Source organism: Lipophrys pholis, assembly GCF_963383615.2.
Source record: "Lipophrys pholis genome assembly, chromosome: 23".
In the NCBI taxonomy this organism is placed as follows: Eukaryota; Metazoa; Chordata; class Actinopteri; order Blenniiformes; family Blenniidae; genus Lipophrys; species Lipophrys pholis.
The window spans coordinates 8,899,638-8,927,007 of record NC_137645.1 but is presented as its reverse complement, the minus strand read 5'-3'; the positions used below and the strand labels follow the sequence as shown (position 1 = coordinate 8,927,007).

At 44.5% G+C, this 27,370-nt stretch overlaps 1 protein-coding gene across 1 annotated transcript in view; it reads right to left on the bottom strand.

The window, feature by feature from the left end:
• LOC308127520 (gamma-aminobutyric acid receptor subunit gamma-3-like) overlaps positions 1–27,370 on the bottom strand; it is a 75,832-nt gene that overhangs the window by 31,069 nt on the left and 17,393 nt on the right. Inside the window, exons 3-4 of the mRNA XM_080492625.1 lie at positions 19,460–19,527; positions 45–136 (exon numbers count right to left, since the gene is read on the bottom strand). Of these exons, the coding sequence (XP_080348751.1) occupies positions 45–136; positions 19,460–19,527 (160 nt within the window). The remainder of the gene's footprint in view (positions 1–44; positions 137–19,459; positions 19,528–27,370) is intronic.

Below are 27,370 nucleotides of genomic sequence, written 5' to 3'. Positions count from 1 at the left end.
AAAAAACAATGAATAAATAAAAAAGCGGCGTGTCGTCTGCGTACCTGTTGAGCGTCAGGATCCGCATGCTGCTGCTGTTGTAGCGCAGACGCGTGTCCACCCAGGTCTGAGCGAAGATGATATCGATCTGGTACTCCTGGGGAGAGAGAGGCGGAGTCAACATGGCCGCCGTCTCCTAACCCGCGCTTGTTCGAACACAAACGTTTCAAAATTGGCGGCGAAAGACTAAATCATCTCAGCACCTTTCCCCGTCGCCTCGACGACGACCCCTCTCCCTTATGAGCGTCGCCTGAGAAAAAAACCGGATCGTTTTTTATTCCTCAAGCGGGTAAAATAAGGCGGCAAAATCGGCGCGCCGGTTTTCTTGCAGGAGTACTTGTGTGCGTCGGGCAGCGAGCCGTTTCATTTCTTACGCAGGACATGAAATCCTTGAGAAAGTGGATTTGAATATATTCCCTCTTAGTGTTGAAGGTTTGTCTTCATATCAGGGTTTTTTTTTTTTTTTTTTTTGGGGGGTGGGGGGGTGGGGGGGTGGGGGAGGGGCGGGTTCTTAATAATATATCGGCCGATCTTTGAGATTTTGGCAGGCCACGTGCAATCGACACCCAAATAACTGGCTAAATATAGACGGGGCAAAAATATAGCTGACAGGGACTGTCGTCCATTGATCTCCGTCGGCTTTGAGGCTGTAATTAAACAGGGGTTTGTCTGGAATTTGGTTTTCTGGGACGTTTTGGGTTTAACGCTTCATCATCAGCTGGATTAGATCATAGAGGTTTTTTTGTGTGATTCGGGCTTTACGTGACAATGTTTTCGAGTGGAAACGGAAAAAAACCTCCGTAGCATTCGGGACGCTCCGAGCCGCTGAGAAAGCCAACTTTTTGAAAACCAGTCATTAGGTGGAACTTTTTGAAAGTGTTCAGACTTGGTCTACACAGAAATAGGGGGGTTGGGGGGGGGGGGGGGGGGGGGGGGTGCTCCAACTCTGTCTCCATGGAAAGAGGGGAAACACGCAACCTTTGGAGAATGCTACCCACTCCGTCTCTATAGAAACAAGAGAAAAATGCAACTTTTTGAAAATGTTCTCACTCTGTCTATGGAAACGGAGAGAAATGCAACTTTTTGAAAAAATATGCCCACTATGTCTCTATGGAAACACGGGGGTAATGCAACTTTTTGAAAATGCTCTGATGCTGGACTCTATGGAAATGGGGGGGAAATGCAACTTTTTGAAAATTTTCCAACTTCGTCTTTGTGGAAACCTGGGGAAACACACCTTTTTTGAAACCCATCTCTATGGAAATAGGGGGGGGGCACACTCTCCTTAGAAATGGGGGAAAATGCAAAATTTTGAGAACTACTCCATTCCATGGAAACGTAGCATTTTTGAAATGTTGCATTTTCAGTGGTTTCTGTCATGGAAACAGGAATCCAAAACGCAATGGAAGTTTTCCGTTTTCACTTCAAAACGTCACGTCTCAGTCAAAGTCTTGGATATTTCTCGAGACGGTACAAGTTTTTGAAACCGAAATACATGACTGACCTCGTTGGAATGTCATTCAACAACTTGTAGTTTTTCCTCATTTGGTCCGTTTTCAGGTTATCGCAGTCAGTCTTATAGTGTCATCGGTCGTGGAAGAACGTTAACACCGTCAACGCGTCTTGAAGAGGACCCATGACGTTAAACAAATACAATCTTTAACCGTTAATAAAAGTAATTTAATGCCCTTGAGTGAGCCGGTTGGGAAACGCGAGCGGAGGACCTCCATCGGGCAGCTAGAAGGTCAGAACATCAGCTGGAGGTCCGTCGGCAGAACGTAAACGAGGCGGGAGCTTTGCTGATAAGGTCAGAGTGTGGAAACCATCGGGAAGATCCACCATGGAGACGTAACGTTTTCTTAGCTCAGATTCCGACGCTCATCGTGGTTTCGAAGTTTGAAACGCGGCCAAAGATTCCCGTTTGTAACATCAGACAAACGTAGAAACCTCGCGATTCCTCACTTTTCGGGCTTCCCCTGACCTTTCCGAACAGACTCGCCCTGACCTTCACGGTACATCCGTCGCCAGATCCCCCGCTGTTAACTGTCGCGCGGCGCGACCTTTCGGGGGGGGGGGGGGGGGGGGGGGGGGGACGCCGCGCTGACGAGGGACTCGCCGGAAAAAAAACAAAACCCTCAAAGACGGCAACAAGTGTGCCATGTTCCAGATTACGCGGACCGACTCAGGAGGCGGCGGCGGCGGCGGCCGTCTAATGGGATTCCCAGGGAGTTCTCCTCCGGAGACTCTACCTACAAGACAAGGCACTGAAGCAGGTCCATTATTCATGGACATTATGCAAAGCAGGGCGGCCCACTGTTGGGGAGACATCCGATCTGAAAATTAACTACGGAGGCTTGCATTATTCTCCCAGGGATCCTTTTTAAAAACCGGGAAGCAAAAAGTGTTGAGGGAGTCCATTAGCTGTGGCCGCCGGCGAGAGAACGAGGCAAAGACGTATCGGCGCCGTAATCAAAGGTGACTTTTGTCGCGGGGTTTTTTTTTTTTTCCTCTCCAGATGCAAGTTCATTAAATAATGAACTCGCCGATATTCAGCGGGATAGTAACACGTAAAAGATACAGGAAGTAAACCCTCACATGGTCAAAGATGGACGTTAACATTTTTCAGATCGGTAACTAGAGTGAGTCATCCGCTGTTTATCTGACGTGAGGCCATGGTGGGAATATGATCTGAACAATAAAAAGCAGATGGAGGTACACAGAAATTAAATTAGGAAGTATTTTCTTCGTCTGAATGGTATTTTTATTTTTTTCCTGCCTGCACTATATTTCTTACAACAATGTAGCGTCAGAAGAAACTAGATCATTTTAAACTGTGTAAAGTTATTAAATGAAATATATGCAGTAGAACTTTTAAGCTTTAGCTCCTGAAATGTGGCGTTTTTTTTCTGCGTTTCCATGGAGACGTTTAAAAAATGTGTCAAAAAGTTGTTTTTTTCCACCCGTTTTCATGGAAACAGTCAAAAAGCTGCGTTTTCTCCATTTCCACAGAGACAAAAAGTTGTCAAAAAATCTTATTTTCCCCCGTTTCCACAGAAACCGAGTCAAAAAGTTGTCAACAAGTTGCGTTTCCCCCCATTTCTACAAAGACGCTAAGTTGTCAAAAAGTAGCATTTTCCCCCGTTTCCACGGAGACAGTCAAAAAGCAAAATTTTCCCCCATGTCCACAGAGACCGAGTCAAAAAGTTGTCAACAAGTTGCATTCCCCACCATTTCCACAGAGACAAAAAGTTGTCAAAACACTAGATTTTCCCCCGTTTCCACAGAGACCGAGTCAAAAAGTTGCGTTTCCCACCCATTTCCACAGAGACAGAGGTGGATAATGTAAAAGTTCCACCTTTGGAGCCTTTGCAACGACTCCACGCACCGTTGTCGTGTAAACTGACGCCCAAAATGGTACAAAAGTTTTGTGTTTTCACTCTGTCGTCCTGTAAACAAGGCAGCTCAGCCTTGCTGCGTGGAACCTGTGAGACAATACTGAGGGAAAAAAACATTCGGCTGAGACGTTGTGAGACGACGCCACACATGAAAGTCAGTTATTCTTACAAAGTCGTTTTGGTAAACTTGAAATAGTTTTGGCGGTGCGTCCCTTTTCGATGGGCATGAACGATGCCCGACGCCGTTTTCTCCTTTTTCAAAAAGAGCATAAATTGAAAAGTTCCTCAGACGTCCTCATTTTCCCTCTTCAAGCGTGTTTGATGTTTGACTGAAGACGACTGAAGACTCCAGACGTCTCATGCGGGCGCTGGAGGATTTCCAAGTTTCCACATCACGCTCACGTGGGCTGCATATTGCGCCACGATCCTAAAACAAAACTTCACCCGGCCTCCAAAAAAACCTTCCGCATGGCGAGCTCTCCTCGGAGGGAACGCTGACTTAACCCGTCTGGTCGGTTGTGAGACGTCGCCCCGGGGCGAACATCACAGAGGCAAACGGTGTTGTCTTGTCCCGAGTCTCGTCGCGGTATCCAATGAAAGGCTGATCTTTCCGACGGTGGGGGGGGATCTAGCGGACAAAGTGGGTAACCCCCAGGAGCGTGATCTGCATCGCATTTCGAAAAGCGGAAACGCCGTCTATCAGCTACGCTGCGTTCGGGGCCGGCTGGGAAAAATCGCCCACTCTTCCACTCTCACAGTCACAAGGATGCGTTCAGGTACAGAAACATGGTACCGTTTCATTTGAGGTGAATCGGTACTCTGTGGTACAGACGGACTTCGGTCAGTACTTAGAAAAGTACAGATATCAGTACTCATCTCTCGTGAGCACATTTTTGACAGTGGTTGTGAGCAATGCATTACGTGGTGCGATCATCCCCTTCTTCTTATTCCGGCTCCATCATTTCAAAGTTTTGCTGAGTCAGCGTCTCTATAAGGACCCAGAATCACTCAAAGACTAGAGGTGTGTCCTTTGGCCATATTTTTGAAGAATCCCGAGATTATAAAAGCATCCAGAAGAATCAAATTTCCGCCATCATCGTTTGTCAGTTTTACTCTGAAAAGCCAGGAAATGGCCATTTTAGGTTGTTAGGAAGAGCTAAGGACCTTTAACTCCATCTGTTTACGTGTAATTTCTATAATATATGTCAAACGAATACTTCTTAAGAGTCTCAATGGAAGAAAATCAGCTTGTGGAAAAGTTTGTTCAAATATTTTACTTCCTCGCTTCCCTGGTTTTCTTAATGAACAAACTCTCCCTACCCCCCAAAAAAAAGTCCATTCAGCCCATAAATATTTCACTATTACTGCTCACTCATAATACACTCTCTCTCCACGGCGCCACTGCTGATCAAGTAGAATCCGGCCAACTCTAAAATACTGCCCTGCACTTTATTATACTAAGCTTTGCAGAGGTGGGGGGGATGGGGTGGGGGATGGGCGGGGGGGGGGGGGGGGGGGGTCTCAAACTTAGGCACAGATCACTGACTAATGTATTTCTTCAGGCGAAAAACCAAAGCCGCATAGTTGTTATAAATATTTATAAGTGAAATATTTATATCTCAGAGTTTGGGAAAATCGGTCGCTGGATTATATTTTAGATAAACAGATGAAGTGGTTGATTTTTTTATTAATTTTTTTTTCTCAAAAAGTGCCGACTCATCATTCCTACAAACAAACATTCTCCCAGAACGCATCTGTGCTGCAGCTTCAATCCACCCCACCCCCCCCAGCCGGTAAACACGACCATTCAACCGGCGCCCGAGGGGCGACGGTGAACTTCTGCCGTGCGCGTTGATAGCCAAAACGGCGGCCCCGCGGACACGGGCGGCATTTGGGGGGGGGAGTGGAATTGCACGGCCGCCGCCGTGGATTCTCGAGGAGAAGCCTTTGAAAAGGAACAAAAAGGGACGCCATTTGCATACCTGGCGGTTTACTCGGAGTCTGTTTGGGAGGAGGCAGGAGGGGTGAGGATAAAAAAAAGAAAAAGAAAAAGGCTGGCGGCTGCGCGCCGCTGAACATCTCGCCTCGGGCATCATCAACACCTGCGTTTCTTTGTGGAATGATTAACTTGTGTCGGACCTGTTAACATCAAAAAAAAACAAAAAAAAACAGATGTGTGGAACGCTAAAGGCAGCGGCGGAGGTATTTGACCCCGTCTCGTTTTTTTTTTTTTTTTTTTTAAAACACCTGGTTTTCTGGTTGGCAAATACCGCCATCGCTTCCCCAAGCAAAGCACGAGGACAAAGTTAAAGACTTATATACTCTTAGAATGAGAAAAATCAATCAATAAAAATGCTGCCCGCTGCCGCTGAGAAATGCACGTTTCTTCGTGTCGCCTCAAGGTTGCGACGCGCCTGAACGCGTCTCGCACGGTGCGACACTTTTGCCCCGAGCTGAAGCCCACCAACATGACACAGCCTGTTCCAGAGAGGAGGGGGAGGAGGAGAGGGGAAAATGACCCAGCGACCCAAAATATCCTATGGATGTGACCATTGTGACGAGAAAAAAAAGGGTCAAATTGTGTGTCTCAAAACGAATATTTTCATTCTGTCATTCTCATGATCCTACTTTTGATAAGGAATTGAGAAACTGCTATAAAGTCAAATACAGCGTTGCACTCATATTCTAGTCATTACGGTAACGATAATGATGCACACTAGTTCAACGAGTACTGCAAATTTTCAGGGAGATCTCGAGTTTGCCGCGGATTCTGAACGAGTCCAGTGATATCAGGCAGTTCGGGCTTTTCTTAAGGTTCCACTTACACAAAAGGTTCAAGTAAAATCGCGTTTGCCTTTCAGAAAAGTTCACCGCTCATTGTTTTGAAAACGAAGTCCGTTTCCACTAAAATGGCAGAAACGCTGAAAAATGTGTAGTTTTCATGTTGGACCACTAGTAGGTGCTGTTGCTTGTTTTTGTAATGCGACCACACACACACACGCACACACAGGCAGAGAGCAATCCGTTACAAATATTAAAAATGGAAGTACACGGAAATTAGTGTGACCGTCAACGATGAAACTACCAGGAGAACATGGACCGGGAGGAAAAACATTATCCCTCTACCGAGCATGTGCAGAACAACTATTTTGACCAGTGGCAGCGTATCGGCCGTCTACATGGATATGGAGCCGATCATTTTCATGAAGTTGCGCTTTCGCCAATTTCCAGGGAGCCCTCGCGCTTTCAAAAAGCTCCGTTTCCCCCAGCCTCGGACAAGCGAGCAAAACGAACAAAAAGGGGAAAAGTGCAAATGAAATGACAACAAGTCGTCACCCACTTTCCAAAGGTCACGCAGTGACAGCCCGGCGAGACAAGAGTCCATTTTTAAACGTCGTCGCCCCTCGCAACTGTGGCGCCCGTCGGGCGACGTAATTAGGAGCGCTGAGTGCCATTTCGTTTTTTTTCCTCCGGATTAACTCGCCGAGCTCTCCTCATGCCGTCTCCGGCGAGAGCGCCGACCTTCCGCGCCCGCCATCGAATAACCTTTTTTCTCATGAATTTTCAGCGCGCGCTCTCCCATGCCGCCTTAAATGAGTCACTTCATTGAAGGTCAATCGCGGGGGGGAGGGAAAAAAAAAAAAAAAAAGTCGACGCGGGCTCACTTAAAGACGGCATTGACAGGTACTCTGGAGTGACGTCGGACGCGGTAAATAAAAAACAAAAAAAACAAGACGAGGCAAGTGTCGGAGGAACAACGGCGGGACGGTCAAGTGGGGTTACAGCACAGCTGTTGTGGCGGCGGAGTATCACCAGACTGACGCGGGGGGGTGGGGGGTGGGCGGTGGAACCTCCGTCTCATTTTGAAAAAAAGTCCTCGCCGTGGCGTCCGGAATTGATTTACTCTCCCGGCGATGAAAATAAAATGATGACAATGTCAAGGATGAGGCGCTCTGATTAAGAAGACGCTCTTAGCGGGGGGGGACCCCGCTGATTTGTGACACTCACTCACTTCTACCTTTCACTCCGCCGGAGCAAATGTCGCGGGGAAAAAGAAAGAAATAATTGAGAGTGGCTGTAATTGAAGTGTGCCGAATAAACAAATAAATTGAATATTTTCACCCTGGCGTTCGCGGAACTGCTTAAAACGGCTAATTTGTTTCGCTCGTGTTTTATGCGAGGCGAGGTCTTCCTCGATCCTAAGTGTTTGTGGTAGAACGTGTTCCTGGACATCGACAGATTAAGTTTTCTCGACTTTTTCCACACTCTGCTGTACGGTACTTTCGGTACTGCGTTCGGTTTTCCAAGATGGCCGACGCCGCGGAAACGTGTATCCCAGCCACTCTGGCGTCCACGCGGCTTGAGATTTTTGCCGGGAGAACACGTGCGTGTTTGTCGCGTTGTTCCGCTCATTTAAGTGTGTTCACAGTTTAAAAAAGACAAAAAAAAAAAAGTATCAGTTTGTTCTATTATTTTTTTTTTAAGTCTAAGAATTGTTTATCTCCACTCATTTCAATTGTCCATCTCCTCATTGAGGTAATACCGCCAAAAACAAAAAGGGCTACTGAATCGAATGGAGGTATGAACGTGGGGTTCTACTCTGTTTCCTGGATGGGGGGGGGGGGTACTTGCGGGTTCTAGAAGCATCTACCGTTCCACGGTGAAAATCCTACAGCAGCGTGTACAAGAAAAAGAAAAAAAAAAAAAGTTGAGAGACTTCCTTCTCTTTCTGAACTGCAACTCCTTCTTGCATATATTGTTGTCGGGTGTTTATGCGAAGCGTCTATTTTTAAACAGTGTCGGCATATTTTATGTGGATTTCCACTTCTGAAGAAAGAAAAAAAAAAAAAAAAAAAGGTTTTTAATACTCCTTTGACAAAGAAAACTTGAATTCAGTAAAAATGACTCAGATGTGAGACAGTCGGGATTAAAATACGCGGCAATGAATTCACACAAAACGTTAAAAAAAAAAAAAAAACTAAAAAACATTGTTGCGTCTCGTTGCGGGGCGAACAACAATCGCACGCATGTCTTATCATGTTACGCAGATGACACGCGTCTTTATATTGCTGAGTCGTCACACGACTACAGTCCCTTGCTTTCATTGTGTGTCCATCAATCGAATGAGAGGATTGAGCCCGATTGAGAAAATTGATTGGCCACAAAAATCAAGTTCAAAGATGAGTTCTTCACCTCGAATCCATGTCATTGAAAAAAAAAAAAAAAAAGAGAAAAAAAAAAAGGGTTGTTTCACACCTTCATTTGGTTTAATTTCACACCGCATGTTTGATAGCGGACAAACCGCCAGGACAACGTCACGCAATTACAACAGCTGCTGGTTTTGGGGGCGCTAGGGCCTCAAAAACGAACACTGACCAGAGAAGGGGGGGAAAAAACATAATGAAGAAGAAACCCGGCTCATTGATTGGTCCGGAGCGAAAGCTGATATCCCACAACTTTTGCCGGTGGTGGCTAATTAGCTTGTGGCTAATGGTTAGCCTCAAGCAACTGTGATATATAGTCTTCAGACCAGATATCAGTGAGTCTTCCTCACTACTTCTTCTCTAATTCTTTCTCAACTCCCTCCTCTGTACTTCCTCCTAACTACTTCCTCCTCACTACTTCCTCACCCTCACTTCTTCCTCACAACTGCCTCCTAACTACTTCCTCCTCTGTACTCCCTCCCTCCTCTCTACTTCCTCCTCTTTACTTCCTCCACACTACCTCTCCCTCACCCTCACTTCCTCGTCACTACTTCCACCCCACTCTTCCTCCTCTGTACTCCCTCCTCACTACTTCTCACTCACCCTCACTTCTTCACTACTTCCTCTTCACTACTTCCTCCTCTGCACTTCCACCTCACTACTTCCTACTCTCTACCTCTCCATCACTACGTCTTCACTACTTCCTCCTCACTACTTCCTCCTCTCTACCTCTCCATCACTACTTCTTCTCTACTTCCTCCTCACTCTTCCTCCTCACTACTTCCTCCTCTCTACCTCTCCATCACTACGTCTTCTCTACTTCCTCCTCACTACTTCCTCCTCACTACTTCCTCCTCTCTACCTCTCCATCACTATTTCTTCTCTACTTCCTCCTCACTACTTCCTCCTCTCTACCTCTCCATCACTACTTCTTCTCTACTTCCTCCTCACTTCTCCCTCCTCACTATTCCACGTCTGCCCACCCACGACAATTTTCCAACTCTGTCTGCTTTCTTTGTTTACCACCCAGAATGCACTGCGCTCTACGTCACGTCTTTTCACTCAGTCCACTGAAACGCCAGCGGACAGACCTCGGTTCCCTTGCAAGTTTTCAGACGGACCAGAGTTCACCTCTTCAATCCGGACCAGATGTCCGGCTGAGCTCTCCCGCCTGCCCAAACGAAGCGGCCGAGCCGTGAAAACCAACTCTGGTCTGGAACCAAACGGTCCCAAATCAGCCTAGAATGAATGGTTTTCCTGTCTAAAAACGTGTTTCTGCTCTCCTCTTCAGTCGGCTGGATTACTGCAACGGTCTTTTTATAGGTCTTGACAAAAAAAACCCACCATAAAACAATGGGGTAGCTGCGGCGGATCCCGAACAATGGGTCACGGTCTGCAACGCACTGAGTAGTCTTGTACTAGAATATACGCAAGATTTCCATATGAATACGTGTCATTTCATTACAAAAACAATCAACTTATGAGCTGCACATAAGTGGAAGTCCCTTTATAGAAATGAACCAAGAGGTGAGTCTCTTTGATGTGTGCGTTATAAGCAGACGGGTCGCGAGACGTTACCGAGTTTGCAAATCCCTGCCCGCGCTTGTTTGTCTTCCCCCATAAGTGTCCCTGCCGCAAAAAATAGCTTCATCTGTCTTCCTCCAGAGTGGCGGGTCGGGAAGTCCTTCAATCTCCACGGACTCAATTATTCAGCGAGTCCGTCCCCCGGCCGCCGCCGGGCTCCCCGGGATGCTCGCTCCCCTCCATTCTGATGAGGTTTAAGTGCAGGCGCAGGTTGGCCGGGAAAACTAAAAGTTACAAGGGGGGGGATGAATCTACCTCGGATAAACAAACCCCACCCCCCCTCTCCCCTCCATGTCGAGAGGCCGTCTTACACTTCCGCCCCCACCCTCCTCTCATTCGTATGGACACGGCGAAGCCAAAGCGCCGCCCGCCGCCCTCCTGACTCGCCATTAGCATTCCCGCGGCCACGCTTTGGTGCAAAAACACACCTGTTCCGTCGGCTTTGATCACCTGAATGAAGCGGCAGGACACACTGCAGTGCCGTCCAATCCGATTTAGCGATCCCGGGACGTTTTGCCAAAATTAGATCCAAGCGGCGTCTTAATTTAGTCAAGAGCGGAAACATGATGAAAGAAGTCAAACAGCACCTTTGTTTTTTCCTTCCTTTCAAAAAAGGAGCTACTATTTTTGCCCGAGCCCCGCCGGCAGGATTGATTTGAATTGCACAGTTTAGTCGGGTGTCAACGTCACGGACTGCTCCAGCTGTTGGAGAATAGTGGCGGCAGGTCGTCTTCAAAACGCAAGATTCCTTAAAAAAAAAAAAAAAAAAAAACACGAAAGACTATGAGGTCCAACGATTCCCAGCGTTCCACAAGTTGGCTAAGAAACCCGCCAAAGCTTTTAGGGATCCAATATGGAAGCAGACGATCCGACATCACCCCCACTGCTCGAACATTTAAACGGTTGTTTTCATGGTGGTTGCAAAACTTATTGAACCCCTCTGCTCGAAAAATCACTTTAATCTACATGTACTGCGGACGTTCTAGTGGACAAACAACCAAGTTGGATTGATATTACAAAATAAAACCCAGGAGAGGAGCGCTTTCCAAAAGTTGCATTTTTTCCCGCCCGAAGTAGGAACGTTTTCAAAAAGTTGCGTTTTCCTCTGCAAAAAGAAAAAAAAATGCAAAAAGCTGCGTTTTCCACCGTTTCCATGGAGACGGAGACCCAGAAACGCTCCAAAAGCTTAGCGTCTTCACGTAAACAGGGCCTCAGAGTATTGCCCACAACTGACAGAAGCGACGTCAGTCGTGTGTGACACTTTTTAACTCTCCTCTCAGAATTGTTCAAATATTCCCCCTTTTTTTCCCCGCCTCATTTATGCCACCAATTCGTCCTTGTGTTCACAGCCAGCGTCATTACCGTTCACTCCTCCACACGCGGGGAGCAATTCGGGCGAGTTCTGCTGCATTAATAAGAGAGAGAGAAAATTAAATCAAAAACCCTTAAAACTTAATGAAAAAGCAGCTTCTTTTTTTTTTTTTTTTCTTTCTTTCTTTTTCTCTCTCCTCGCGCCTTCTTGAATCCTCCACAAAACTAGACCATCAGAATAATTGCGGCGTTGATCGCTCGCTCGCAGAAGACTGTAAACAAAATGAAAAAATGCACTCTGAATCGGCGGCGCCCCGACGGCGAGGGATTGGAAGCGCGGCGGCGCCGCATTGCCTTGACCTGCTTTGTGTTTCGGGTCAGTACATAACGTCGTGAGCCAGGAAGACTGAACCGGGTTGCCAATGATAATCCGTCCTTCTCTTTGTCCGGATTTCTTTTCTCTTGTCGTCATCGAATGATTAATGCGTTTCGCTGCCGACGCGTTCCGGGGGCGGATACTAAGCCCCGCGATAAACATACCCGGGATACCGCTCTCCGTTTCCTGGGGGTGACCTGCCGAAGCAGGTTATCAACTCGCCGGCAGAACTTCATCGTTGCTCTTCTTTTAGTTTCGATTTTCCATGCAGTTTCCCCCGTGTGCGTGCGTTTCGTGTTGGAATATTAGTTCATCACTGTGGCGACAGGAGTAGTTCTGCCAGCGGGATTATTAAACTCATTATTCCAGATTAACCCTCGTGGAGCGAAACAGACTTGGGACAAGTCAAGAACAAGAACCTCAGTGACGAGGATTTATGTTATTATGTCAAAAAATAGGCTCTAAATTACTTTCTATTCTCCGCTGCAGCTCAGCGCTGAACCACCAATCGCCATCATTTAAGAATGGGCGGGGACATTTTCCAAGAGATCTGATTGGTCAGGAGGCGGATCTTTACACTCACTGTGATCTTATCGAGAACATAACCTGCAGGTTAGACATTCAGAGTCAGTTACCATGGTGATACATGAACGAGCGTCGTCTATACGGGAAAACCCAGGGTTAATCCTTGAAGTTGGAAAAAAAATCCAGCGTCGTACTACAGACCCCAGGACTCAAGCAGCCCGGATCTCAAACCTGGATTAGCGAGGATTGGTTAACAACAATACGTGAAATTGGGTCCCTGAAAACTCTCAATCCGAAGTGAAAGGGCTTCATCAGCCCGAACAATAAAAAAGTCAGAAAGGAGGACGTCGGCGCGCGTGTCTCGGCGTGCACGCGCACTTTTTTTGTTCTCCGGCAGCAGCTTTGAAATATCGCATCTGTCAAGCTGGGACGCTCTCTTTCGGCTCCAAATGACTTTTCTTCAAGGGTTTTTTTTTTTTCTTTCTTTTTTTTTTCTCATGTAAACAGATTAATCTGGTGTAATGTAGACACCTGTCCTCTCCACTCGCCACGGGCCCATTCAGACTGATGCGTCGAAAGGCGAAAATATCTTACGAGGCGCCCGCTGAGCGACAGTAATTTCATTGTTGCCTCTTATCTGTCTCATAGAGACTGAATCCGAGTTCAACATGAAACGTCGGCAATCAAAAACAATAAAAACCCGACACCAGTGTCATGGATGACAAAAAAAACACTGTGGAAAAGGGAGAAATGTGGGTGGATGACGGTGCTTTCATCACCCGGCTTCGGCCCGGCTGAATCACCGCTGTCACTTCTGTTCAGTCTCCTGTGGGACGGGACGGACCAACTCCACCACCCCAGTTGGCTCCAATACGCCACTCCCAATGAAATGTAGGATCATTTAACGCTAGAATCGAGGTAAACGGTTTCACCAAACGATGAGCGAAGAAGCGTGAGAGTAACGGGTACGACAGTCACAGGCGTACCATATATATATATATACAGTATATAAAGATCTATCGGCCTTTATCAAGAACTCAAAATCCAGCTGGTACATCTACTGGATTTGGACTGTTAATGGTTAGACAACCAATTATGGTTTCCTAGAATTGGTTGAAAGTTATTGTTCGGTCATGAGGAGGTAATATCTGAGGTTTTTGATGAGAGTCTGTTGCATCGCATTATTTAATAATGGTGTATTCTGTAATAGTGTAATAGATTTTTTTTTTTTACTCATTTTGTAATTACCTGCCACATCTGTAAATGAGGAAAATTAGGGAAACACAACAATTTTAAAACGCTGCAACCATCATTCCTCCAGAGTGTCGTGACCCCCAGTCCATATTCTCCTGGGACTTTTATTTTGACAGTCACCGTAATAACAGTCCAGCTTGGTCGTCTGTCCACGAGAATGTCCGTGTTCTCCTGTTATTAAATGTTTATAGCTCATTGTTCCCCGCATGAATGTGTGTGTGGCTTCAATAAAAAAATTAAAAAAAACAGCTCCAACTAGTGGTCTGGCATGCTAACTACATCGTTTAACGTTTCTGCCGTTTCACTGGAAATAGATGTCGTTTTCAAAATTTCCCATTTGACTTTTTTTTTTTTTACTTTGACGTTTTTCTGGAAGCGTCACTGCAAATCTACGGCTGCCGGGCGTATCAAGGGTCACAAAACGCTTCTTATTGTCGGCGGCTCGGCTGCCGACGCTCATTGAGATTTAATTGTGCGAGATTCATTCTTCGCCCCGGGCATTGTGGGAACGCAATTATCTGCTGTGTTTTGTCCAGTTCTGCCAGCGAAAGTCGCTCTAATTACCATGGGATTGAGATCGATTGTGTTTGGGAGATAATCCACGTTATGCGTTGACCGAAAACACCATTTGTCCCGTTTCAGTGTGCACTGTGCGGACTGTACGGGGGACGTCCTGGCGCGTTCCCTCACATCATTAAACCCCCTTCGTTTTTGTTTGCGCGTGCAGCACCCACATCAGATCTAATCCGCTCCCGAGACGGAGATGAATGAAGCCCTAAGCAATCTGCAGTATTTCTATATTGAGAGATAGCGTTTCCTCTTCTTCGCCCTCCTTGCAGACGTGATAAGAAGCTGAGTGGTGACACGACCGTCACACTGATGGCAGCCCGCCGCTTTCTTATAGGTGAAAGTGATCTGCTTTGACACTCCAAGTCAAATGTGAGTGCTGAGGAGGGTTTTTTTATTTTTTTTTTTAAAGCTGATGCTTAAAGGAAGTAGCTTCTCTGGAGATATCCAGCTGCCGCAGTGCCGAGGTGAGTGTAGGTGTGCTTGAATTTCTCCATTTACAGTTCATTTGCATAAAACACATTTGTTATTGTACACATATTGTGTTGCTTTTCATTTGACTCTGGGCTTCTGGTGTTTTTCTTTTTGTTATTAATTCCTCATTTAAAAGAAAAACAAAGCTCTCCGGAGAAAGAAAATAGGACATTTGAAGTGAGGCGAACATAATAAGGGAGCTCGTTTTGCAAGAAAATAAGACTAAAACTAGGTTGGGTTCGAAGACTGACAGTCTAACTAAATGATCGGCATCGGCGTCGGCCATATGGAGGAAGCGGGAGGATTCGCACGGTGGGATTCATGGTGACCCAGAGTGGACACGGCATTTACGAGAGGTCACCCGCAACGTCACACGGAAACGGTTTATTTCTTACAGAGAAACAAATACGAGCGCTGGCTGTCGATTTCACTACTGCTTGACAAGTTTGTGATTTTCAAACTCTCAGGCCACGCTGACATGTACCCAGGTTTTTACAAAACGGATATTTACTCCTCTACGTTTCCCAAAAAAAACACCTTCATTGACACGGATCCGCATTTACGCCTGGTTCAGAGCTGCTATGAGCATGCCAAACCTGTAGGGGGCAGTGCAGCGAGACGCATGAAGCCACGATAGCCAATCAGAATCCTGGAGAAAAAAAACCCAACGTCACGATTTGCGATGTAAATATCTGCCCACTTCTCTTTGTGGTTCGGTTTTCAGGAACCAAGTCTTTATCATAGTTTAAAGTCGATAATCATCGTCATGTTATGGGTCAACTTTTATTTTGAAGTGGCGAAGACGAAGACGCCGACTCCCGCCTTGGGAATAAATCGCGTGTGGAAGCGTTTCGGTTTTTGCGAGAAAACGCAACGTCGGCAGATGAAGCCCGAGCCGCATGCAAACTATCCTGTTACTAGACTAAATACTCGGGTGAAATATGGAGGAAAGGAAGAAAAAGGTTCCTCAAAAATATTTTATGGAAAAATAAAAAAACTTTGGGGAAAAAATCAAAAATTGGAAAAAAAGGAAAACAATGGAAAAAAGAAAAAGGAAAACAATCGAAGAAAAGAGGGAAAATAAAAAAATGGAAAGAAAAGAAAACAATGGAGGAAAAGGGAAAACAATGGAAGAAAAAAGGACAAAAAAGAAAAAAATGGAAAGAAAAAGGAAAACAATGATGAAAAAAAGGGGGAAAATGGAAAGAACAAGGAAAACGATCTAGGAAAAATGGAAAAAAAAGAAAAAAGAAACCAATTTAAAAAAGGGAAAAAAGGAGGAAAAAATATAAAGAAAAAGGAAAAACAACGGAAGAAAAAAGAGAAAAAAGAGAAAAAAATAGAAAGACAAAACAGAAGAAAAAAGAAAAATAAGATGAAAGGTAGAATGGTGATGAAACCGGCGATCTCCAGCCTGAATGTTAACAAGCAGCTTGACCATGACGTCCTGCTTCAATGTGTTTCTGTTCCTGGGTTTGTTTGTTCGGCCCGTCAGGAGGTGCTCATAGTCTGGGTGCCGCCCACTCGCCGGCTGGACGACAAGGACAGAGTGTCCATGTCAGAGTGCGTCCGTCTTTGTCAGTTAATTTAGCGGCTGTTGTTATCCCACTCTCCCGGCAGCAAACGCGCGGCGCTTTAATGCCGCTAATGCCGTTTAATCACTCGTCCATTCATCACGCCGCCTCGCTTGCCTCATGTCCAGCCGGCGGCCGGGGACAGTTGGGGAGGCAGACGAGGGACGCGTCTCGCTGGAGACGGAGCGCCATCAAAGTGGATGGTGACTCTAAAAAACTGCCTCGAGATCTGACCTGGTTCTCTTTTCTTTTTTTTCTCTCACACACACACACACACACACACACACACACACACACACACACACACACACACACACACACACACACACACACACACACACACACACACACACACACACACACACACACACACACACACACACACACACACACACACACACACACACACACACACACACACACACACACACACACACACGTGATGTAGAAGAGTTGTTACTCTGCGCCAATTCCAGTCCAGTCAGCCGCCCCGCCCCCCCCCACCACCACCACCACCACCACCCCTACCCCCCGGGGGGTCCGCCGGCCAGCGTCCACCGACCCTTGACAGGGTGACGCCAATCAGTGCGGACAAAGAGGGGAGAAATCACTGGCGTGTCACAGCGGGACGCCGCGCTCCTTTGGAACAAACTTTGAGCTCCCGGCGGCGAGGCGAGGCGAGGCGAGGCGAGGCGAGGCGAGGCGAGGCGAGGCGAGGCGAGGCGATGCCCTACTGACCCACTGCACAGACTCTCACTTCTCTTTTCTTTCTCCCACGAACAATGAACGGAAAAAAAAAAAAAGTTTCTTTCGGTCCCCGTCCACGCGAGACATGACACCGCGAAAGATGCTGAAAACGATGTAGTCCATATGCCGGGCCAATAGGTGGCGCTGTAAGGCTGAACACAGAAATACGCCTAAAAAGTTTTTTTGTTTTTTTTCATGCGCCTTGTTATAGCGGCGAGCATTAGTAGCTTCTGCTTCTGGCCTGGAGCGTGTCGTCCGCCGGTATTGTTGTTCAGCGGCGTGTCGGGGCGATGATGACGTCATCGTTTTCAGCAAACATGGGTTTTTGCCGAGGCGGCGTTTTCATACTTTCATACTTGCAAAGTATTCTCATCCCTTCTCATGAAATGGAACCAGACTTTCGAGCGTTTGCATCGCTTGGGTCCCTTCGCAATAATGCATATTTGCTAAAAAAAAAACTATGATGTCATCGCCCCAGCTCTCGACGCTATAACCTAGCGACCCTCTCCGCGACAACAATGGCGGACTCCATATGGCGCTCCAGAACCGACTGATCCGGTTTAATCATACCAGATGTTCGATCTCTCAAAAAGGGGATTTCCGCATTAACGTTGGGTGCATTTGTGTTACAGCGCCGCCTATAGGCCTGGCATACGCATTACATCCTTTTGAGACGTTCCCATGGCGACGTGTGGACGCGAAACTTTTCAAAAACAGGGAAAGAAAAAACAAACGAGAAAATCAGACGAAAACCAAGATTTTAGATGAGATAAACAGTTTTCAGCTCATTCTCATGATCAGGATTCAGGTCTCTTAATTAAAAAAAATAAATAAAAAAAGGTAAACTACCCAAACTGGATTTAAAGTTCTTTCTAAAAACAACATTCTGCTTTGTTTACAACACAGCCGGCTAATCTGCAGCAGGTATTGACTTTTCCCTTTCACCGCTCTTATCGGGCGTCTCGGCAGATTGACGTCTTTTGTCAGCGGACGTGTAATCACCAGCAGGGGACTTGAGGGCCAGGGGAAAGGCATCATGGGAAAAAAAAAAAAAAAAGAAAAAAAAAAAAAGCCCAGAGAGGACTGGATCACTTTCAGTGAGAAAAACAGTCTGTTATTTTTGAGGAGACGCGGCTGAATCCTGTGCAAACCAATGGAATCCTCTTCTAACGGGTTTTCAATGAGCTCAGCCAGCAGGATCATTTCTTAAATTATTTATTTATTTATTTCTAATTACTTTTATTTATAGATTAATCTTGAAAAACGATACTATTTTGAAACATTCTTCTATTTTAGGTTCATCACATGAATTAAATGTAAAAAAAACCCTAATTTTCATTATTTTTTTTATAAATTTTTTTTTACAAATTATCATCATCATAAGTTTCAAAATAAAAACATTTGATCAATATCCTGAATTTTTAAGTTCACTCGGAAATGTGAGGGAATGATAAAAAAATGTACTCTGTCTAAACGAAGTCAGACTTTACATTTATGAATTATTTATAGAAAAAGATTACATTAAAAAAAACATTACATTAATCATGAATGTCTGCATCTGAGAAAAAAATTTTCAGTGTGGAAAGCTAAGCTAAGCTAGCATTAGCATGCTAGCAGACGTGATGATGAATCTGAGGAGAGCAAAGTCTGTTTAAGAAAAAAAACAAAAAAAACAGGGATTAAGCATGAAGTAAAAAAATCGTTGGCATATCATGTCAATGCTAATCACGTAGCTTTTAGCTAATGCTAACGTTATTCACAGTTTTAGATTCAAACAAATTCAGAGAAGCTATCAAAATACGATTTTTTATTATTTCTTTTAAATGTAACTCGTCCAACCGCTACTCTAAATATGTTTAAAACTAGGACAGGAAGTAGAGCTAACTAGCTTAGCATTACCATGTCATGGCTGCCAATGCCAAAATAGGCATGTAGGGTGTCGTTCTTTCCCATTTTTCAAGAGAAATCATAATCAAAGATATTTTGTGGAGATGAAAATATCAGTCAGGATTAAAAAGAATGCTCCCGTGAACATCGAAAGATGTTTTAGTAAATTTTGAGAAATTCAGCGATTCAATATAAAGCAGCCTATCTAAAAGTCTATCTTATTATATTGTGAATACATTATTTTAGATGAATTAAAAATGTTAGATCTGATCTAACCGGCACCACCCACATTACCGTTAGCAATAGTATATAAGTACACACACGGTGAAGTTGTGTGGAGAACAGTACATGCAGGATGTATAAATATAAATTTTGGAAATCTGATCTTAAATTTAATGCCAGCAAATATTTCAAGTTGCCAATCAACAGCCGACATGAAATCCGCAGGGGGGGGGGGGGCATCCACCTGCACTGAGAGAGAGCGAGGCCAGCGTTCAAATTCCCCGATGTTCGTGAACTCACCATGTCAATGGAGGATACGGGTCCGATGCTGTTAACGTAGATGCCCACATCGATGACCGTCGGTTTCACTGCAAACACACAGACGGAGGCAGAAGTGAATCAACAGTTCATCCAAACTTTTTTTGAAAAAATTTTTTTTTAATTAATTCAAACTCATTCTTCTAATTGAAGCCACTTTCTTTCACTCTTCCTATTTCTGCAAATTTTCATTATTTAAGCTGATTGATTTTGACATTTAATCTTAAGGTTTACAAACTCATTTTTACCTAATCTCACCTATTTGAGCACATTTGGGCTTTTGCATCTAATTTAAAAAAAATATATATATTTAGCAAGTTTTAGCTCTTTCTGGTATTTTAGATATTTTGTTTCATTTTGGCTATTTTAGCTGATTTTAATTAATATCACCAATTTTTTGCTTTTTGTATGCGCTCCTACAGCCAGCAGTAGCAGATTTTGTGGTGTCTGCTAATTTTGACGGATTTTAAAAATGTGCTTTGAGCTAAAACTGAGGCTATTTTACCTCACTTTGACTATTTCCACCAATTTGAACTTTTCCGGCTGTTTTTAGCTATTTTAGCTCTCTGAGCTATTCCAGATCATTGTAGCAGATTTTAGCCAACATTGCCAATGTTGGCTATTCTAACTGATTTTATTGCTTTACACATTTTTGCTACTTCAGCTTGTTTGACTCATTTTGGCCAATTCTGATTTGAGCTATTTCACCTTATTCTGGCAATTTTTGTCCCCCGATCTTTGCTTTCCTCGCTGCTTTTAGCTATTTGCTGCTAATTTAAACTCTTTTCTTTCATTTTGGCGATTTTTGCAGATTTAGGCTATCATCACAAAATTTGCGCTTTTCTAACCGATTTGAGCCATTTTGGCAAATTTTTTAAATTTTTACCAAGTTGTACTAATTTTGGCCATTTATGCTTATTTCACCTATTTTACCTGATTTGGGCTATTTTGTTAATTTTAACTATTCCAGCTGAGATTAAGCTTATTTGCAATATATATATATATATATATGTGAATTGCGACATTTTAAAACAAACTTTGGAAGATTAGAGATCATACACTTTTCCATTGGTGTTTTATGTTCAGAAATGTTTAATTTATTCATATTGTGGTTGTTTGAACTTCTTCATTTCACATCTTAGTATCGAGATAAATGCACTTGTAGGCGTTTCCCATGTAAATGTATTAATGCAACTCGTCCAAAGTGGAGTTGTTTCTTCTCAGTGCTTTAAAAAGCTTTAAAAAAAAAAAAAAAAAAGAAGTGCTGCGAGTTGTGTCTGACAACGCGGGTGATGCTTGTGGAGAAAAAGAAAAAGAAAAAAAAAAGAACGGGGGGGGGGGGGGGGGGGTCCGCGCTGGAAAACCAACTCTTCATAAAATATTCATAATGTGAACTTCACACGTCACTTCGGCCAAGTGTGGCTCGCTTTTAACCCACATGTGATGGCCTGGTTTTACCTTTATAACCACAAGAAGAATCTGCTTTCAGACGCTTCCCTTTGGCGGTAGAAATGTTCTTTTACAATATTTAACGGTTAAAATTGTCTATTTAAACATATTCTATTGAGGTCGTGGCCTGTTATGTCCATTTTCTAATCTGCCGGCGGCTGAATCGGCTCCTCTAACAGCAGTTTTTCTCTCATAATCCGCAGACGCACACACGCACACACACACACACGCACACACACACACACAAAAAAAACAAAAAAAAAAAACACCAGTTTTCGTTCCCTCGCTCAGACAATGGTGTGAATGTGCTGTCGGGGCGGCAGCTCGTATCGGGAGGTTAAGTGCGGAGCATGTGGGAGAGCGCTGTAGCTCGTAGCCGCGGCACGCTCGGCGTTTCCAGCTGCTTTCTATTGTTTCTGCACGAGCCGCATCATCAAGTCCTCATTTTGTGAGCCGGAATAACGATTTCTGCCAAGCGCTCCACTCAAACTAATTACATCTGCTCTAATTACAGGAGGAAGAAGGGAAAAAATAGAAGGAAAAAAATAAAAAAGGAACCCCCCCCCCCCCCTAAACTACCCACATGTTAGCATCGTATCCAGCTTGGTTTGAGGGAAATTTGTTGAGTAAAAAAAAAAACAAGGAAGGACCTTCAATGAATCAGACAGATTGAAACCACCAACTAACACAGTAAGGGGCAGCAGCAGGGGCAGGGGGAGATTTTTTTTACCTAAAAGAGCCAGAACTGCCCAAAAGAATCAATTCAAATGACTCGAACTGCTGAAAATTTTTCAACTTCAAATGGTTGAATTTGAAAAATTTCAAAAAAAAAACAAAAAAACAAAAAAAGTGCTAAAATCACTCAAAATGAAATATAAACTCCTAAAGATGGTTTAAAAAATGGGTGAAAATGGTTTAAAAAGATAAAAAAAAAAAATGCTTAAATCACTGAAAAAGATTATACAAAAACCCTCCTGAAAAGGGCTTAAAAAAAAAAGGGTACAACGGCTAGAAAAAAAAATGGGTTAAAATGGGCTGAAAAAAGAAAAAATCTGGAAAAAGCTAAAGTAAAAGCCTGCTACAAAAGGTTTTTAAAAAAAGGGAAAAAATAGGGGAAAACGGCTTAAAAGGGTTAACTTGGCTAAATCACTGGAAAAGAGGAGCGAAAAACTGCTATAACAGGTAAAAAAAAGAAAATAGAAAAAATGGTTTTAAAAAGGTAAAAAAAAAAAAAAGGCCAAAATAGCAAAAAAAAAAAAAAAAAGGATTTTTAAAAATTATGGAAATGGCTTAAAAAGGTTAAAATATCTCAAAATACAAGAAAAGACAACAAAAAAAATCCAATATGGGTGTTAATTTCTTTTACAAAATGGTAAAAATGCCTTCAGAATTGTTAAAAGGGCTCAACAGGTAAAGCTGCTAAAATTGCTCATAAATCTTAAATATCTCCGATAATGTAATACAATCGGAAGTTTTATTGACATTAGACAATGTAAAATGAAATTGCCCATAACTTCTCTTTGAACAAAAATATAGAGACATGTAAACAGCAAAATAATTGATATCGTAACAAAATGGCAAAAATGAATAAAATGCTATAAAAAAAAAAAAAAACCAAGTAAATGACTGAAATCACTGTAAAGTTAAAGCCCAAACAGCTTCTATGGCTGAAACTAAATAAAAACACTTTGAAACCACTCGAAAAGACTGAAAACAGTCCTAAAGATTAAAAATAGATAAAATCGCTCTATGGGATTAAATAAAACTTTAAAAAAAATGATGAAATCAACCAAAAAACGACAGCAAAACTTCCATTAGAACTGTTGACAATCCTACAAATTCCTGTTCCCTGGTGTAAATAAAGCAAAATCCATTGACTGTATCAAACTGGCCCAATGAGTGAATGCGTGTTGCCTAGCAACCATGTCTCATAGTTTGCCTCTTTAATTCATTGAAGGGCAACCGATGTGGAAAAACTTTAGAGATTTCCAGGAAAACATGTTTAATGACAGATGATGAAGTTACTTCATAGAAACATTTTTTATTTAGTAGGACCTTATGGTTATGGCGTGTACAACTTCTACTCTTCTAGTTCAGCAGAAAACACGAAGTACCTCATGAAATGTTCAGTTTGAGGAGTTCCACCTGCTCCATAAAGACTCAGAGCGGCCCGGTTGTGTAACAACGCCACTTAAAAAGTGTCATGAAGCCACGTACACCTCCTCCACGTTTAAGCTCTTCCTCGCCCGCCTGAGGAAGAGGATGCCTTTTGGGGGGGGGGGGGGGTTTCGCCCTCGAAACCTTCGCAGACGCGACGCCTCGCTGATTGAACAACACGAGTCGGGAGTGAGTGTGAAGCAGGCCGACGCCGCGAGAGCAGAAGCACTCGGAGACGAGCGTCTACTGCTCCTTAAGAAAAAAGAAAAGAAAAAAAAAAAGAAAAAAGAATGCGCCGCTGTTCAGATTCATCGCTTCTACATGTGATGGTTAATGACTCCGTGACCCGCGCCGCGTTTACCCCACCAACGCTTCATCGAAGACGCGTCGACATTTCGAGGTTCTCTGCGTCTTCGCCTGAACATCTGTGTCTTTAAACCCCCCCGAGGACCCGCCGCCTCGGGCTTTAGCCATCCGTTAGCTGGATTTCCAGCTGTTGTGCTCAGTGGAGGGAGACAATACCGCCGCACTTTGAAATGGAATATATAGAAATAACTTCACTTGGAAATTACGGACGCGTCTCAGAGGACACATATCTGCATTCAGCTCTAATTACGGGCCGGCGTCCGCGTGTCTTGCGAGATAATTACGCTCCGTAATCGCCGCTAAATGTCGGCTATTAGCATTTAGCTCCAAGCCGCGCTTGTTTCCAGCGGGGTTTTTGATCGACTGTCGTTTCCGTCTTCGCCCGACAGCGTGACAGGATATCCAGATAGGCCCCCGAAGACGCAGACATCCTTTTTCAGGCGTGCGGAACGTTTTTGATGCATTAAATTCCCTTTTAGCCCGAGTGCCCCGAGGCATGGTGTGCTCCAGCAGCGGGAGTGGCACAGTGCTCCCCACGCCGCCTCCTCCCTCCCTCCTCCACCCTTGGTGGGAATGGTGGATCGCTCGTCTCGGGCCAAACAAGACGCCTCGGAGGAAATGTCCTGGGCGAAGTAGTTCATGACACCCTTGGCTTGAGTACTTTTTACTTTTTCCTAAACCTCCATTCTTTGTACTTGGAGCAATGAATGAGAGGACAATTCCTTTTGAGGAGACATGTCAAAGTTGACTCCTTGAATCTATAAAGTTTTTGTGTTCTTACCCATCATCAGCCTAACGCGACCCAAATTTAAGACGACACCTTAAAAGCTGCCGATTTGTTAAAGCGACTTTCCAAAGAGCCCGCCATGTATCGCCTGAAGAGTATCACCTGAAGAGTATCGCCAACTGTACCACCAGACATGAGGGTTGGCGCTCGTACGCAAATGTGGTTGTTAAGCAATACATCCACTAGAGGGCAGCGTAGTTTGGGGTGATCAACGTTCTGAAAACAATGTTGTTGTTGTTGTTTTTTTTTTATAGGTTCTTTGTCTCGATGTCCAGGCAAGGTTACCACATATATATCTTCGCAAACATTTGGAGCAAACAACACATTTCTCTTGTCTTATTTGTCCTTTTCACACGCGATCCAAACCTAACGAACAGCGAGACGACAGAAAGGAAAGAAGTCCGCCGTTGCGAAAAAAACGGGTGTCGAAAAGGTTCTTTCCGAAGGTCTTCCTGCCGTGTGGTGGTTCTTAACGGGGTCACTTTCAAAAGGTTTTCCAACAGTAATAATCGTTCCCATACCTGGAATGGATCCGGTGAACACGACTTGACCTAATTTAGTCAGAATTTAAATTTTTTTTTTAAATGTTTGTCATCGTGACACAAAAGGGGAAAAACAGGCGGTGGAAAAGTGTCGACTAATTAACCGGAAAACACCTTTTAGAGATAAATTTCTTCTTGGTAATTGAAAGAATTCTCAAAGGCTTAAGTTGAAACCCAACAGTTCCAGACAATGTATAAAGACTCATGGGAAACGTCTTTGCTTTGGTTTGTGTGGAACCAACGAGAATTTTGACCCTACAAATGAAACATTCCCGTTGATTTCTGTATTTAACTGTATTTTCTGTATCAACCCCCCCCCCCCCCCTCCCCGTCCCGCAGAGCGCCCTGCTGGCATCGCTCACCTTCTTCTCTGCCATTGTTTCTGGGAACCGATTCCTCAGTTCGGGCTCGGAACATTTGGAGAAACCTGGCAGTGTACGACACGCATGCATAATCAAAACGGCACGCTCATTGTTCATTCCTGTGTATTCCAGCTTCGGGGGGGGAAAACCCCAGGACAGGCTGCCGGTTTAACACCGGCAGGCAGACCAGAAAATAAAGCCCGCGTTCACACTTTCTGGGCGGCGTAGACCGACGCCCAGCCGGTTCGGACGTGTCGGAGAAACACCTGGAGGTGATGGCGCGCACGCCCGTGTCCCTTCTGTGACACCCAGAGTGGAAATGGAAACAAAATACTGAGAGTGCAAGACGAAATGTGTTACAGCCGCGCAGTTCCGCAGCATTTGGAAAGTGGGACAACCTGAAGGGAATTGTCCTTAATTTCCACCGCAGTAGCTGATCGGGCTGGATGAATCTCCGTAAAATGTGCTTTACATAGATATTAGCGGATTTCTATAGCTTTCCGGTCAAAATCTGTTATTCTCCCTTTTGGACAAACTCACAAAAGCTCTGCCAAACGTGGCATACCGCGGGTCCAAACAACACATGGCAGATTCCTGCGTGATGGTGCATTGGTAATCGCGGCGCCGCTTGTTTATTTTCTCATCTGACGGGGCGAGTTCTGCCGGCTTTCATCTCCGGGGCGAAAAGAAAAGAAAAGAAAAGTTCAAAAGGAAGCAGCTTCCGGAATGCATATGGGGAGAAAGTAAAACTCCCACCTATCGAGCCATCTATCTACCAACCCAATTTTCTGCTCTTAATAGAGAAACCGTGATCCGCAAGAGACCAGATGATTTCTGCTTCTTCTTCATCCTCCTCCTCATCTTGCTTTTCAGAAAAAAAAAAAAAAAGCATGACAGGCCCCATCTGTATTACCGAATTACCCCGTGGGCCGTCGATTAGAAAGAGAGGGCTTTTATGCCTGCTCGCCCCCCCGGCTGGCATGACAAATGCATTACGCGTTGTCAGCCGCGGTAAACACTCTCGCGTGTTCAACGCGGACGCTCAAACCCCAGCTGACCGTTCAACTGGCATATGTCATGCATCCAAGGAGCGGCGTACTGGGAATACTGCGAGCCTCAGCGGGCTGCCGGATCAAAAAAAAAAAAAAAAAACAAACAAACCCAAGGGTAAACCTCGTTTCCTCGCTGCCTTTGTGGAAATAAATGTGGCGTAAAATAATTAATCACGTTCTGTTAACTGAGGGCCGTCCACTGTACAAAGCCTCCCAGCGAGGTGACTCCCACCGGACAGATATCGGTTGAGCGAAAGAATCCCGTTGTGTGCGAGGTCGGAGAGAGCGGCCTCCGGTGGACGAGGCGATGATTACAGGGGTGGATTGACGTTCTTGGCTAAGCCCCGCCCCGAACGCGGAGGAGGTCGGGGTGGATGGATGACTCGACAAAACGGAAGTCCTCTCGTTTGGTCATGTCCCATTTCTGATTGTCTCCCATGAACACAAATGTCCACAACTGAGTGAGACACCGGTCGATGACAAATCAGAAGTCGGCCGTTTTCATCCATGCTATTAAACGTCACAGTCTTTCCCAGAGGTGCCGACACCTTTTCGGATCAGCAGTCAATCTGGACTAATGCAGCGGAATGAATACAATCTGGAAGTTAATGCAGCGTCAGCTAATTTCCATTTATGCCACAAATATTGGTCATAAAGCTTCAGTCACTCATGGGTAAACATGGGTGTCATCGACGTACACTGCGCTCTGTCACTCCCACGTCGCCCTTTCATTTTCAAGCTCCTCTGGTTTCTCACAGCTGTAGTTGTATATACATCTGAGGGAGTAACTTTGAAGTACACCCCAAAGCTCTCGCTGCATTTCTTGTCTCAAGTCACGACGGTTTGAACCAAAAAGCCATTTTTTTAAAACCGCAGAGACACTCAAGGAAGTAAACACCGTTTTGATCCGAGGCACTTCAAGCCATTGTCAGGTACAGAGTTAATTATAGAAACCACTTATGTTGCGGGATGAAAAATAGATTCCAAAAAAAAAAAAAAAAGCTTGTTTCTTGGCCCACGTCGAGGTTTAATACAGTGAGAGGTAGATGAATGAGTGGCTATAGTCGGTTTAGCTTGGCATGAAATAAAAAATAAGACTGTAGAAAAGGGAAAACGGCTTGGCTGAGTCCACAAAACCACATTAAGTTTAATTGACCATCTTGTTTTATCAGAATATG